Raw genomic sequence first — 17,159 nt, 5'->3', positions numbered from 1 at the left:
AGACAGGCAGGCAGAGGGGCTAACAGATTATTTGAAGAGAAGGAAAGGCAGAGAAAGAGGTCTGTAAGTGGAAAAAAACTTGGAGTGCTTGAGGGAGCAGAGTGAAGAGGGGCCCTCAGGTGAAAATAACAACAAGGGAGGTGGTCAGAGGCCATAATGTGACAGGGCCATACTAAAGACGTTAAGTTTTATTATGTGTGTTATGAAGCCATTGAATGATTTCGATGACATGATTCAATTTACAATGGATTGGCTGGTGCAAAAGTGGAGGAACAGGGAGAAGAAGACAGATTGTTACTGTGATCCAGGTTAGAGAGGGTGGTAGCTAGAACTAGGATGTTAGCAATGGGGAGAGAGAATTGGAAGGATTCAGGAAATATTTTGCAGGCAAAAGCAATAAAACTTAGTAATGGATTAGGGTGGGGTGAGAATGACAAGTTCTGTAAATACATCAAAGATGCCTGCTACCTTTTAGATTTGAGCAAAACCCATAAAAAGTGACATGTGAGCTGGGCCTTAAGGACTAAGTTAGATTTTAGCTCATGGAGAAGAAAGAAAGATAGAGGTATGAGGTCCTGTGGCATATTTAGAATTCTATAAATAGTATTCTGATGCACTAGTAGTTTAGGGTATGTGATAAAAATGCAGAGAGATAGTGGAAGGGCACAGATTATGAAGACCTTTGAATTCTCCCACCCAAGTACTAACCAGGCCCGACCCTGCTTAGCTTCTGAGATTAGATGAGATTGGGTGTGTTCAGAGTGGTTTGGCCTAGACAAGACCTGTGAGCCTCGGATAAGATTTTTGTTTTTGCTTTTTTGCTTATTTAATCAGGGCAACATCACTTCAGATCTATGTTTATATTAAACTGTTGGGAATTCAGGACTGGAGCTTAGGAAAGAGGGATTTAGGACAAATATTTGGAAACTATCTATATGTGATAACTAAAACCATTAGAGCATATGAGGTAGCCCATAAAGAGTATAAAGAAAGAAGATTCAGTGATTAACCTTTAGGGATCCCATGCATTTAAAAGATTGGTGGAAGGAGTCCAAGATGGTGAAGAAGTAGGAGACCTTAGTTTTGTCTGGTCCCAGGAATTCAGCTAGATAGCTATCAAATCATTCTGAACACCTACGAACTCAACTAGAGATCTAAGAAAAGAATTGCTGCAATTCTACAAATAGATAAGCGACCACTTTCTGCTAGTCTTTTTTAATTTTCATTTTTACAGTTACATTCTATCCTTTTATTGTATTTAATTTTATTTTTGTACATATATAAGTCTTTTTTCTTTACAATTTTGGGATCTAGTTTTCTAACAAACAGACCTAAATACACACAGGATCCAGTGCATTGCTCTGTTCTGTTCACCTGTCTGATTATATTCTTTTTTTAAAAAATTTAAGGTCTCTTACGATTTGTTTAGTGTATATTTCTCTGGGGTCATTGTTGCCATTTTAGTATTTTGTTCTCTCATTCAACTATTCTTCTCTGGGCAGAATAACAAGAGAGAAAAACTCACTTCATAAAAGAGAACAAGAGGCAGTACTGATGGCCAGGGATCTAATCAGTATAGATATAAGTAAGATATCAGAACTAGAGTTCAGAATAATGATTATAAAGATGCTAGCTGGGCTTGAAAAAAGCATATAAGACACTACAGAATCCCTTTCTGGAGAAATAAAAGAACTAAAATCTAATCAAGTTGAAATAAAAAAAGGCTATTAATGGGATGCAATCAAAAATGGAGGCTCTAACTGCTAGAATAAATGAGGCAGAAGAGAGAATTAGTGATACAGAAGACAAATGATGGAGAATAAATAAACTGAGAAAAAGAGAAATAAACAACTACTGGATTACGAAGGGAGAATTCGAGAGATAAGTGATACCATAAAGTGAAACAATATTAGAAATAATTGGGATCCTAGAAGAAGGTGGGGCAGAAGGTATATTGGAGTAAATTATAGCAAAGAACCTCTCTAATCTGGGGAAGGAAACAGGCATTCAAGTCCAGGAGGCAAAGAGAACCCCACTCAAAATCAATAAAAATAAGTCAACACCTTGACATATAATAGTGAAACTTGCAAATCTCAGAGACAAAGAGAAAATCCTGAAAGCAGCTTGGGACAAGAGGTCTGTAACCTACAAGGGTAGAAACATTAGACTGGCAGCAGACCTATCCACAGAGACCTGGGAGGCCAGTAAGCACTGGCATGATATATTCAGGGTGCTAAATGAGAAAAATATGCAGCAAAGAATAATTTATCCAGTTAGGCTGTCATTCAAAATAGAAGGAGAGATAAAAACTTCCAGGACAAATAGAAACTGAAAGAATTTGTGATCACTAAACCAGCCCTGCAATATTAAAGGGAATCCTTTAAGCAAAGAGAGAGCCCAAAAGTAACATAGACCAGAAAGGAACAGAGACAATATACAGAAACAGTGACTTTATAGGTAATATAATGGCACTAAATTTATATCTTTCAATAGTTAACTCTGAATGTAAATGGGCTAAATGCCCCAATCAAAAGACACAGGGTATCAGATTGGATAAAAAAGCAAGATCCATCGATATGTTGTCTGCAAGAGACTCATTTTAGACCCAAAGATACCTCCAGATTGAAGTGAGGGGGGTAGAAAACCATTTATCATGCTCATGGACATCAAAAGAAAGTTGGGATTAGATTTCAAACCAAAGACTGTAATAAGAGATGAGAAAGGACACTATATGGTAACGAAAGGGATTATACCATAATCCAACAAGAATATCTAACCACAGTAAATATTTATGTCCCTAACATGGAAGCAGCCAGTTATATAAACCATTTAATAACAAACTTAAAGACATTGATATTAATACAATAATAGTAGGGGACTTTAACACCCCACTCACTGCAATGGACAGATTATCTAAGCAGAAGATCAACAAGGAAACAAAGGCTTTGGATGACACACTGGACCAGATGGACTTCACAGATATATTCAGAACATTCTATCCCCTAAAGCAACAGAATACACATTCTTCTCGAGGGCACATGGAACATTCTCCAGATTATATCACATACTGGGTCACATATCAGGTCTCAACTGGTACCAAAAGTTTAGGATCATTCCCTGCACATTTTCAGACCACAGTGCTTTGAAACTTGAACTCAATCACAAGAGGAAAGTTGGAAAGAACTCAAATACATGGAGGTTAAAGAGAATGCTACTAAAGAATGAATGGGTCAACCAGGAAATTAAAGAATTAAAAAAATTTTCATGGAAACAAATGAAAATAAACACAACTGTTCAAAATCTTTGGGTTGTAGCAAAGGTGGTCCTAAGAGGGAAGTATATAGCAATACAAGCCTTTCTCAAGAAAAAAGAAAGGTCTCATATATACATCCTAACTTTACACCTAAAGGAGCTGGAAAAAGACCAGCAAATAAAGCCTAAATCCAGCATGAGAAGAGAATTAATAAAGATTAGAGCAGAAGTCAATGAAATAGAAACGAAAAGAATAGTGGAACAGATCAATGAAACTAGGAGCTGGTTCTTTGAAAGAATTAATAAGATTATTAAACCCCTGGACAGACTTATCAAAAAGAAAAGAGAAAGGAGGGGCACCTGGGTGGCTCAGTTGTTAAGCAGCTGCCTTCGGCTCAGGTCATGATCCCAGGGTCCTGGGATCGAGCCCCGCATCGGGCTCCCTGCTCGGCGGGAAGCCTGCTTCTCCCTCTCCCACTCCCCCTGTTTGTATTCCCTCTCTCGCTTCTCTCTCTCTGTCAAATAAATAAATTAAAAAAAAAAAAAAGAAAAGAGAAAGGAACCAGATAAACAAAATCATGAATGAAAGGAGATCACAAGCAACATTGAAGAAATACAAACAAATTATAAGAACATATTATGCATAACTATATGCCAACAAATTAGGCAATCTGGAAGAAATGGATGCATTCCTAGAGATATATAAATTACCAAAACTGAAATCAGAAGAAAGAGAAAACCTGAACAGACTTATAACCAGCAAGGAAATTGAACCAGTAATCAAAAATCTCCCAATAAACAAGAGTCCACGGCCAGAAGGCTTCCCAGAGGAATTCTACCAAACATTTAAAGAAGAAGTAATACCTATTCTTCTGAAGCTGTTTCAAAAAATAGAAGGAAAACTTCCAAACTCTTTCTATGAAGCCAGCATTACCTTGATCCCAAAACCAGAAAAAGACCCCAGCAGAAAGGAGTATTACAGACCAATATCCCTGATGAACAGATGCAAAACTTCTCACCAAGATACTAGCCAATAGGATCCACCACGGACAAGTAGGATTTATTCCTGGGCTGCAGGGTTGTTCAACATCAGCAAATCAATCAATGTAATACACTACATTAAAAAAAGAAAGGACAATAGATGCAGAAAAAGCATTTGACAAAGTACAGCATCCCGATTCTTGATTAAAACTCTTCACAGTATAGGGATAGAGGGAATATACCTCAATATCATAAAAGCCATCTATGAAAAGCCCACAGCGAATATCATTCTCAGTGGGGAAAAACAGAGCTTTTCCCCTAAGGTCAGGAACATGGCAGAGATGTCCACTATCACCATTGTTGTTCAACATAGTACTGGCAGTCCTAGCCTCAGCAATCAGATAACAACAACAAAAATAAAAGGCATCTGAATCATCAAAGAAGAATTCAAACTCTCACTCTTCGCAGATGACATGATACTCTATGTGGAAAACCCAAAAGACTACACTCTAAATTGCTAGAACTCATATAGGAATTCAGCAAAGTCTCAGGATATAAAATCAATGCACAGAAATCAGTTGCATTTCTATACACTAACAATGAGACAGAAGAAAGAGAAATTAAGGAGTCAATCCCATTTATAATTGCACCAAAAACCATAAGATAACTAGGAATAAAACTAACCAAAGAGGCAAAGGATCTGTACTCAGAAAAGTATAGAACACTCATGAAAGAAATTGAGGAAGACACAAAGAAATGGAAAAACATTCCATGTTCATGGATTGGAAGAACAAATATTGTGAAAATGTCGATGATACCTAGGGCAATCTATATATTCAGTGTAATCCCTATCAAAATACCATCAACCTTTTTCACAGAGCTGGAACAAATAATCCTAAAATTTGTATGGAACCAGAAAAGACTCTGAATAGCCAAAGGAATGTTGAAAAAGAAAACCAAAGCTGGTGGCATCACAATCCCAGACTTCAAGCTCTATTACAAAGCTGTCATCATTAAGACAGTAAGGTACTGGCACAAAACAGACACATAGATCAATGGAACAGAACAGACAACCCAGAAATGGACCCTCAACTCTATAGTCAACTAATCTTCGACAAAGCAGGAAAGAATACCCAATGGAAAAAAGACAGTCTTTTCAACAAATGGTATTGGGAAAATTGGACAGCCACCTGCAGAAGAATGAAACTGGACCATTTCCTTATACCATACACAAAAATAGAATCAAAATGGATGAAAGACCTAAATATGAGACAGGAATCCATAAAAATCCTAGAGGAGGACACAGGCAGCAACCTCTTTGACCTCAGCTGCAGCAACTTCTGGCTAGACACGTCTCCAGAGGCAAGGGCAAAAATGAACTATTGGGACTTCATCAAGATAAAAAGTTTTTGCACAGCAAAGGAAACAGTCGACAAAACTAAATGACGACCAACAGAATGGGAGAAGATATTTGCAAATGTCTTATCATATAAAGGGCTAGTATCCAAAATCTATAAAGAACTTATCAAACTCAATACTCAAAGAACAAATAATCCAATCAAGAAATGAGCAGAAGACCCGAACAGACATTTCTCCAAAGAAGACATACAAATGGCCAACAGACACAGGAAAAAATGTTCAACATCACTTGGCATCAGAGAAATATAAGTCGAAAACACAATGAGATACTACCTCATATCGGTCAGAATGGCTAAAATCAACAAGTCAGGAAATGACAGATGTTGGCGAGCATGCAGAGAAAAGGGAACCCTCTTACACTGTTGGTGGAGAATGCAACCTTGTGCAGCCACTCTGGAAAACAGAATGGAGGTTCCTCAAAGGGTTGAAAATAGAGCTACCCTATGACTCAGCAATTGCACTACTAGGTATTTACCCCAAAGATACAAATGTAGTGATCTGAAAGGGCACATGCACCCCAATGTTTATAGCAGAAATGTTCACAACAGCCAAACTAGGGAAAGAGCCCAGACGTCCAACAACAGATGAATGGATAAAGATGTGGTATATATCTATATACAATGGAGCAGTACTCAGCTACCAAAAAAATGAAATCTTGCCATTTGCAATGACATGGATGGAACTAGAGGGTATTATGCTGAGCAAACAAGTCAGTCAGAGAAAGACAATTATCATATGATCTCACTCATATGTGGAATTTAAGAAACAAAACAAGATCATGGGGGAGGGAGGGGAAAATAAAACAAGACGAAAGCAGAGAGGGAGACAAACCATAAGATACTCTTAGTCATAGGAAACAAACTGAGGGTTGCTGGAGGGGAGAAGGGTGGGGGGAATGGGGTAACTGGGTGATGGACATTAAGGAGGGCATGTGATGTAATGAGCACTGGGTTTTATATAAGACTGATGAATCACTGAACTCTACCTCTGAAACTAATAATACATTATATATTAATTAACTGAATTTAAATAAAAAAAAAAGGCACGTGGAAGGGAAAAATGATAAAGAAGCTTGAAAGTCATGAAATCCTCATGGATAATATGAAATAAAAATTCAATCATAAGTAATCATATAATTATAATTATATCTAATTTTAGAGCATTTACTATGTTCCAAGCACTGTTCTAAGGGCTTTATATATATTAAGTCATTTAATTTTTACTATAATCTTGTGAGGTAGATGCTATTATGAACCTCATTTTATAGTTGTGGAGACTGAGGATAGACAAGTTAAATTGCTTGTACAAGGTTAGTAACCTAGTAAATAGCAGAGCTGGGATTTTAAGGAGTTTGTAATCTTAACCTCTATGCTTACTGCTTCTCAAGAACCCAAGGTTTATCATTTCTATCCTCCCTGAACTATATGAAAAAACTAGATCAGTCATAGTTATACAACCTCATGGGAACTTCTTATGAATTAACCCAACTTTTGAACATCCAAATGGCCAACAGACACATGAAAAAGTGCTCAATATCACTCGGCATCAGGGAAATCCAAATCAAAACCTCAATGAGATATCACCTCACACAAGTCAGAATGGCTAAAATTAACAAGTTAGGAAATGACAGATGTTGGCGGGGATGCGGAGAAAGGGGAACCCTCCTACACTGTTGGTGGGAATGCAAGCTGGTGCAGCCACTCTGGAAAACAGTATGGAGGTTCTTCAAAAAGTTGAAAATAGAGCTACCATACGATCCAGCAATGCACTACTGGGTATTTACCCCAAAGATACAAATGTAGGGATCCGAAGGGGTACATGCACCCCAATGTTTATAGCAGCAATGTCCACAATAGCCAAACTGTGGAAAGAGCCAAGATGTCCATCGACAGATGAATGGATAAAGAAGATGTGGTATATATATATATATATATATATATATATATATATATATATATATATATATATATATATATAATGGAATATTATGCAGCCATCAAAAAAACCCCAAAATCTTGCCATTTGCAATGACGTAGATGGAACTGGAAGGTATTATGCTGAGCGAAGTAAGTCAATCAGAGAAAGACATGTATCATATGACCTCACTGATTTGAGGAATTCTTAATCTCAGGAAACAAACAGGGTTGCTGGAGTGGTGGGGGGTGGGAGGGATGGGGTGGCTGCGTGATAGACATTGGGGAGGGTATGTGCTATGGTGAGCACTGTGAATTGTGCAAGATTGTTGAATCACAGATCTGTACCTCTGAAGCAAATAATACATTATGTGTTTAAAAAAAAAAAAAGAAGATAGCAGGAGGGGAAGAATGAAGGGGGGGAAATTGGAGGGGGAGACGAACCATGAGAGACTATGGACTCTGAAAAACAAACTGAGGGTTCTAGAGGGGAGAGGGGTGTGAGGATGGGTTAGCCTGGTGATGGGTATTAAAGAGGGCACGTTCTGCATGGAGCACTGGGTGTTATATGCAAACAATGAATCATGGAACACTACAACAAAAACTAATGATGTAATGTATGGTGATTAACATAACATAATAAAAAAAAGTTAAAAAAAAGGCAACTCTGGATGATTCTAGAGATCATTGCACTTTTTAAGGCCGTATTTCCTCATCTATAACATGTGGATTGAAGACTACCATATCTGAGGTTTAAGTAATATAGTGAATATAAACTGCAGTGTGTGTATAAATAAACAAATAAAATGCTTGGCACATAAAAAAAAATGAATTAACCCAACCTTTGACTTAAGTGTTAATCATAGCAATAGTCTACAAGTTAGCTACCTTAATATGTTTAATTAATGATCCCACAATCTTCAAAATAGAATCTTTTAAATAAGTAAGCTTCTTGGTATTTATAAAGAGGAAATGATTACCTAAAGCAGAAACCATTAAACCACTGTGAATGTAAGTACTGGTTCTCTACACTAAAGGATGGCATCAAGATAGAGTCCAACAAATAATCTGAACACGGCAGATTAATTTAAAAAAGAAAACCATAATCATTATGAAAGAATTCCAATAATATAGACAGTATAAAATTTTCTAATTACTAGAAGTAGAAACAATAAACTCATAGAAATAAACTAATATTAATTTTTTTGTAATTGCTTTCTTAACTGGTTAAAGTTTAATAAAAGTAGAAGTACAATTATAATAAGCTTAAAATAAAACTGGTTCTCAACTGGGGACAATTTTGCCCACCCCGCTCTGCCCAGGGGACATTTGGCAATGTCTGGAGACATTTTTGGTTGTCAAAGCTGGGGGTGGGAGGTGCTACCGGCATCTAGAGTTTAGAGGCCAGAGATGCTGCTAAATGTCTTAAATTGCACAGGACTCCCCTCTTGCAACCAAGAACGACATGGGCCAAAATGTCAATAGTGCCAAGTTTGAGAAACCCTGCTATAAAAATGGGCACCCTGCTATCTATACCAATAGCAGTTAAACCTGAAAATTTAAGAAAAAGGCAACAGAATTTAGTATACATTTGAACACACAGATGGAAAATAATATTCCAAAATTTAGGGATAAAACCAACTTAATTTTGGCCTTCATGATACTGAATAAATGTCATATCGTTTCTTGCCATTATTAGCTTCTTGTTATTGCACTAATTATAAGGCTTGTGGCCCTATTTCCAAAAATCTTTATATTCGGTACTTTGACTTAGTTCTTTATACTTGAAATTACTTTTATGGAACATACCAGTAAGCAAACTAAACTACACATATCAAATAATTTAAAGTGGGAACTGGTAAATATTGACATTTCATTTGATAACTGCTAAAATGCAAAAAAAGGACAATGTATATAGACGAATGTTTCTTTCTATTCAAATTTCTTCTGTCACCATCTGTGAAGGAAAAAACACTCTCTAAGAGACTTTGTGTGTTTAATTTTAACCCAGGGCAAATTTTTATGACTGAGTGATAAACCCACAAAACCGGAGTTCACATCAGAAGCCCTTATACTACTAACCATAATGATACCAATGGGTATTATCATTTTTAAAAGCGTAAAAAAATCAATAAGCAGACTGTCATTACAGAAACTCATTCTTCATCACACATATCACCCAAGAGATTGATATTTCATGCTTATAAAACTTAACATAAAATTAAATTGCAAATATTTTCTCATAATCTACTAAAATTATGGCCTAAAGCAATACACTGCTAGTATGAAGCATTTGTTCAGCTCGAGTGGGCATATTTCTATATGATTTATGTAAAAGAAGGCTTCATTTGCTTCTCATAGATTCGGTAATGAGGTTTCTTTCCTTATATGTAGCCCAGAAAGTAGATGAACTTCTTTGAAATTAAGCCAGCAAATAGAACATTGAATTATTAATAAACAATAGTAAAATTAACAAACTGAAGGTTTTCTCCTTGTGTGTATGACTATGTGGTTTCAAACACCAGCCATCCTTTCATTATCCAAATACATAAAAAGCAGCTCAATTTCCCATACAGAAAATACATTTCATTCTTTCAGCATAAAACAAATAGTAATACATTTCAAGTAAAATAGTAGGTTGTGATTTTTTTCCCCCCTGAAATCTGAAACAATAAAAAATAATTTCAACCATTAAAAAAAAGTTAGGGGGTGCCTGGGTGGCTCAGTCGGTTAAATGTCTGCCTTCGGCTCAGGTCATGATCCCAGGGTCCTGGGATCCAGCCCCACATTGGGCTCCCTGCTCAGCGGGCAGTAGGCTCTCCCTCCCCCTCTCCCTCTGTGTGCTCTCTCTCTCAGAGAAAGGAAGAAAGGAAGAAAGGAAGAAAGAAAGAAAGGAAGGAAGGAAGGAAGGAAGGAAGGAAGGAAGGAAGGAAGGAAGGAAGAAAGAAAGAAAGAAAGAAAGAAAGAAAGAAAGAAAGAAAGAAAGAAAGAAAGAAAGAGAAAGAAAGAAAAAAAGGAAAAAAAAGAAATCTATCTTAAAAAAAGTTAGGAATAACAGAAAGGACAGTTGTGGAACCAATACTTTGTCTTAATCTATTGGGATGTGAATAACACTGAGTCCATGAGGTAAAAGAAAAAATTGATTTCAGTATTATCAACCCGATGCACTGCGAAACTTACACGTAGCACTTTTTAGCCAGTGAAGCGTTTTCTCATTAACATACTTCACAATACAAATAAAAGGAATTAACATCTTTATCTGGAACTTAAAAAAACTACACATTTAGCTTTATGCTGAAATAGCTTTGACAACTTGAAAAATTAGCAGATTTTACACCAAAATAGAATAGGGAATTCTTACCTTAAGCATTCAGCATCATTTTGAGGCTTTTCATTGATTTTTACTTTTTCTGCCTCTAGGTATTTGGTAGTACAAATGGCTTCATTCTTTTTATCTTCAAAAACTAAACAAGAAAATGCTTACAGTCTTCAAAAAAATAAAGAGTTAACTTTATTCATTCATAAGAACAATATTCTAATTTTTGGTGCTTTATGTAAAATGTATGTACTCATGATTTGTATTTTTCTACTTTAATATAGCAATTAAAGGCATAAAAAAGATCTCGACAAAATTTATGACATTAAAACTACCAGATCTAACACCGTTTATTTTAGTGTTTTACCTATTTCTTCTTTATACCAATAATAACACTGTACCAGTAAGTTAGTGCAATTTGAAATAATAATACAACCCTGTTATGTGTATGTAACTATATTCATCAGCAAAATAAACTAGCTCATAAAGATAATACCTTTAAGTTTTCTCTGCACAGTAAGTAATTCTTGTACTAATTCACTCTTTTGTTTTTGAAGTTCACTTAACTGGCCACTCTCATGTTCCATTGACTTCATTTCTAGAAACAAATAGACAAATAAAAGCCACATTTTAACCACTTTGGCTTTGCCTTGAATATGTCAGCGATTATTAACTTTGTGTGTGTGTGTAGTAAAAATTTAAGCAGCACATGGTCAATTTTAAACTGATAAAAACAGATACTATACTTGATCTTAGCCAAAAGGCTGAGAAGCGATTCATATAGTCAATTTTAAGCCCCAGCAGGCTTCCTTTGGCTATCTAGAAACTGTTTCTAATAAACTGACTAGGATTCATTAAGAAACAACGAGGTACAAAAGAATTAGTTAATTGATGGTTAGACTACCTAGAGAGAATTCAAAATAATGTAACATCACTAAGTAAAACAAGCTTCCCAATGAGATAATAAGAAAACTATCCTTCATAAGTAAAGCATGTTTAAAATGACATTGCATAGTACTCACTATATGGCTACAAACTTCCACAATACTGCTAATATTGCTTCTTCTACCTAAAATATCTTTCCTCTCCTTATCCCCACAGCAAACTCCAATTCATCCTTTAAGATTCATCTCCTAATTTTTCAAAAGGTATACAATAAAGTAGGACACAAAATTTATAACACACGACACTACATAACTAGCTAACTTCCTTAATTTACAAAACTCATATAAATCAGTAGGAACAAAAATGTAGAAAGATGAACAAAGAATATGAACAGATTGTTCACAGGAAAATAAAAAGAAATTTAAGTGATCAATAAATTCAGAGAAGTAAATTCAACATCACGCAAAATCAAAGAAATGTGAATTAAACCAACAATAAAAATAATATTTTTGCTTGTCAGATTGGTAAAGATTAATGATAATACCCAGATTGGTAATGGTATAGAATAATAATATAAGAAAACAGGCACTCTCCCATAGAGTTGGTAGGAAAATTAATTAATTCAGTGCTTTAAGGAGTCTAATTTGGCATTAACTCTCTTAATATTTTCCTCTGACCTAGTAGTTTCATTAGTAGATTTTACCAGGCAAATATAGTCACAAAAATATAGGGAGATATATACTCAGATAATTAGAGGCCCCTATTGATGGTCATGTAGGTTGTTTCCTGATTTTATTTTTATTTTGTTTTGTTTTCTTCTGAAATCACCACCAGTCCCTCCACCGGTGCACCATTTCCTATCTTCTCTGGGAACTTTACTTCTCTCTTGAATTTTCAACTCTACTTCTCCATGGGCTCTGATCAATCATCATTTAATATGTTCAAATATCTCCTGTCTCAAAAAACAGAAATGAAAAAAGGACAACACATAAACCACTAAAAGCCCTCCCCTGACTTCATATCCCCCTGGGTTACTGGACTGTCTCATCCAGAGAAACTTCGCTTAAAGGGCTTGTGGGCGCTTATGATCACCATTTCCTCTGGTCTCTCTACTCAACCCATTACAACCTGCCCTCTGTCCTTCCTTTTTTCCTACTTCCATCTGTTGCTTTCCCTAAAGATCACAAGGGACCACCCATGGCTGCTTCTTAGTCTTCATGGTTGACAATTTGGCAGCATTTAACATGGGCTGATCACTCCGTCAAACGCTCTCTCCCCGAGGTGATTTCCCTTCCACACAGTAATGTGTCCTGTCTACCTTTCACACTCTTCACTGGACTTTTTCTTCTTGCTTTGAAAACCCTGGTGTTCCTCAGGGTTCTATTATTTTCTTTCAATTCATTTTTCCTGGGTGACTCCTGAATTTAACAGCTCCAGCCCAAATCTTCCTCGGAGCTCTTGACTTATATACCCAATTTTCTGACATTTACACTCAGATCTGCCATTTGGTTAATTCCTGCTACCCTTCAGACCTCAATCTGAAAGTCACTTGTTCGGGGAGAATTTCCTTCACTCCTAGTCCAGGTTAAGTTCCCTTATTATATGTTTTCACTTCATTTTATACTTCTCCTTTTGCAGCAGTCATCGATTCATAATTATCTCTGTCATACTATTGGAGACAGAGCATTAAACAAAGTCCTGCCATTACAGTTTAAAGTTTCATATAAAAATGTTCTGATATATGTAGAGATGGGCTTTGTGAAAGTACAAAGACCAACAGTACCAGGTAGTATGGAAGCAAATCTATTAAAATAAATCCATATTTCTGGAAGAAAGGATACAAAATAGAGGTCTCCTACAGTATGTGTGGTATCAAGGATGTTTTCTTTATCACTTTTTTGGAGGAATAATTTACATGAACTATATCCAACCACTTAATAGCATACGAATCTATGAGTTTTGGCTCTCACATATACTCGTGAAAGCACCACCACAATCAAGAAACTGTGTATTTCTATCAATCCCAAAAGCTTCCTTTGCCCCTTTGCACTTTATTCATTCTGACCCAGGCAACCACACTGATCAGCTTGTTGTCACTTGCCTGCTTGTTGTCCCATACAATTTGCATTGTATGTAGTATGTGTTCTTTCGTGTCTGGCTTCTTTCAGGCACCAAATCATTGATGTCCCATACAGTTTGCATTGTATGTAGTATGTGTTCTTTTGTGTCTAGCTTCTTTCAGGCACCATGTTGTCTGTGAGCAGATCTGTTATTTTTTATCTCTGAGTATTCCACTGCATGGAATACACCAATTTTATTTATCCATTTACCTCTTACTGGACATTTAAAAGTTATGTTCAGTTTTTGGCTACTGTGAATAAAGTTACTAAAAACTTAATGTGGACCTAAATTTCACTTCTCTGGTGTATCTAGTTGTAGAATGGCTGCGTCATATGGTAAATGTATGTTTAATGTTTTAAGAAACTGCAAAACAATTTCCAAAGTGGTTGTACCATTTATTTTACATTCCCATCAGTACCATATGAATTTCAGATGCTCCACATTCTTGCCAACATTTCATATGACCAGTCTTTTTAATTTTAATTAAAGGCATGTACAGTGATATTGCATTGTGGTTTTAATTTGTATTTTCCTGATGACTAAAGATATTGAGTATCTTTTCATATGTTCATTGCTCATTAGTATATGCCCTTTTGTGAAGTTCAAATCTTTTTCCCCTTTTAGAACCAGTTTTGATGCCTTCTTATTATTAAGTTGTAAGAGTTCATTATATTCTAGATAATAGTACACTGGCAGATATATGTATTACAAATATTTTCTCCAAGTCTGTGGTTTGTCTTTTGATTTTCTTTCTTTTCTTTTTTTTTTTAAAGATTTATTTGAGAGAGAGAGAGCAGGAGCAAAGGCAGAGGAAGAGGGAGAAGCAGGCTTCCCACTGAGCAGGGAGCCAGATGCAGGACTCGATTCCAGGACCCCGGGACCATGACCCAAGCCGAAGGCAGATGCCTAACCGACTGAGCCACCCAGGTGCCCCTCTTTTGATTTTTCTTAATAGTGTTTTTTCTTAATTTATTTGAAATCCAATGTATTTTTTTTCTTTCTTTTATGGTTCATGTTTCTGTGTCCCATCTAAGAAATCATTGCCTATCTCAAGATGGCAAAGATTTCCTATTATGTTTTCTTCTAAGAGTTTCATGATGTTAGCTTTTATGTTTAGGTGTATGTCCATTCTGAGTTAATGTTTAATATGGTGTGAAGTAAGATTTAAGAATCATTGTTTTGCAGTGGATGTCCAATTGTTCCAGCAGCATTTACTGAAAAGACTTTCCTTTCCCGACTGAATTGCCTTGTTACCTTTGTTGACATCAATTGACCTTATGGACTCTTTCATTCCAGTGGTACCTATATACCTATTTTTAAGCCAGTGACACACTGTCTTGATTACTATAGCTTTTCAACAAAATTTGAAATCAGGGAGTATTAATCTCTAAATTTTGTTTTTTTAAAAAATTTTGGCTGTTCTAAGTGATTTACATTTCCATATAAGTATTAGAATCAGCTTGTCAAGGCTTACTAAAACTTAATGGGATTTTTACTGAGATTCTGTTGAAACTATGATAAATTTGAAGAGACCCGATCTATTAACAAAATTGAATTTTCTAATCCATGAACATGATAGATCTATTTATTTAGGTCTTCCTTAATTTCTCTCAGCAATGCTCTGTAGCTTATAGTGTAGAAGTCCCTCATGTCTTTTGTTATATTTGTTTCTATTTTGTTTTTTGATGCTGTTTAAATGGCATTTTTATTCCATTTTTCTATTGTTTGCTGTTAGTATATAAGAATTCAACTGATTTTCTTTTTTTCTTTAGAGAGAGATAGTGGAGGGGGAGGGGTATAGGGAGAGGGAAAGAGAGAATCTTAAGCATGCTCCACGCTGGGCAGACCTGAGATCATGACCTGAGCCGAAATCAAGAATCAGACACTTAAGCAACTGAGCCACCCAGGTGCCCCTCAACTGATTTTTAAATATATACCTTGTATCCTATAACCTTACCATATTGATTATTAATTTTAGTAATTGTTTTGTAAATTCCTTATAATTTTCTAAGGAAACAATCATGTAATCTGTAAATAGAGGCAATTTTATTTTGTCTCATTGAAAAGGTTAAAATGGCTAGGACATCCAGAGCTGTATTGAATGGAAGTGATAAGACTAAGCATCATTGCCTTATTCTCAATCTTTGCGGGGTAAGTATTTAATATGTCACCATTTCGAATGATACTGGTATTCGATATTTCACCATTAAGTATAATATTAGCTGTAGGCTTTTCAAACAAGTTCTTTATCTGGTTGAGAAAGTTCCCTTCTATTCCTGGTTTTCTGAGAGTTATATAGGACTGTATAGATCCATTTACCAGTCCTCTTTTCCAGCCCTTTATGTGATAGCTGTCATATATGCATATGGTATGCATGTATACAAATTGCCTCTGTATACATTATAAATTCTACAAGACAATATGTTATTTGCTTTAAACAATCATATGTGTCTTCTAAAGTTAAGAGAAAAAAATAGTATTTATAATTATCCATGTATTTGCCATTTCTGCTTATTTTAATTCATTAAATATGATCCAAGTTTCTCTCTGGTATTATTTTTGCTTCTACTTGGAGGACTTCCTTTAGCATTTCTTGTCTTTCAGGCATGATGGCAATGGAATCTCCTAATTTTTATTTATCTGAAAATGTCTTTTTTTAACTTCATTTTTGAAGGATATTTTCACTGGATAGGGAAAATTTTCTTTCAACACTTCCAAGATGTTATTCCACTGTCTTCTTGACTTTTATCATTTCTAGCTACAGGTACATAGTCATTAGAGTTACTGTTTCCTGTTTTCAAGATTTTCTCTTTCTCTTTGACTTTTTAAGTGTGACTACTAAGTGGCTAGGCACGGATTTCTTTGAATTTACCCTATTTGGGTTTGCTGAACTTCTTGAATCTGCAAATTAATGTCTTTTAGAAAATTTAAGAAATTTTCTGCCATTTCTTCAAATATATTTTCTGCCAATTCTCTTTCCTCTCCTTCAGAGACTCCAATTACTTGAATGTCAGACCTTTTAAAATTGTCCTACAGGTTCCTAAGTTTCTAGTTTTTTGTTTCATTTTATTTTAATTTCTCATCTCTTTCAGATTGGGCAATTTCTATCGATCTATCTTCATGTTCACTGGATTTCCTATCACTTCATGTTCACTGGATCTCCTATCAGTTCCATTCTGTTATTAAGCTTATTCAGTGACATTTTTATTTCAGATAATGTATTTTTCAGTTCTAATATGCTTTTATTTTTTTTACATTTTCTATTTCTCCAC

General features: G+C 35.6%; 1 protein-coding gene and 1 pseudogene across 1 annotated transcript in view; both read right to left on the bottom strand.

Annotated features, from left to right (window-relative positions):
- The window catches only part of CCDC172 (coiled-coil domain containing 172), a 56,338-nt gene that overhangs the window by 9,809 nt on the left and 29,370 nt on the right, over positions 1 to 17,159 (bottom strand). Inside the window, exons 5-6 of the mRNA XM_045876304.1 lie at positions 11,378 to 11,479; positions 10,927 to 11,029 (exon numbers count right to left, since the gene is read on the bottom strand). Of these exons, the coding sequence (XP_045732260.1) occupies positions 10,927 to 11,029; positions 11,378 to 11,479 (205 nt within the window). The remainder of the gene's footprint in view (positions 1 to 10,926; positions 11,030 to 11,377; positions 11,480 to 17,159) is intronic.
- Positions 11,433 to 11,657, bottom strand: LOC123847297 (U2 spliceosomal RNA; annotated as a pseudogene).

Source organism: Mirounga angustirostris, unplaced genomic scaffold, assembly GCF_029215605.1.
Source record: "Mirounga angustirostris isolate CCGP_5_RB_7025 unplaced genomic scaffold, mMirAng1.0.hap1 SCAF_6, whole genome shotgun sequence".
In the NCBI taxonomy this organism is placed as follows: Eukaryota; Metazoa; Chordata; class Mammalia; order Carnivora; family Phocidae; genus Mirounga; species Mirounga angustirostris.
The sequence above is the reverse complement of the archived record's forward strand: the minus strand, read 5'-3'. Positions and strand labels throughout refer to the sequence as shown.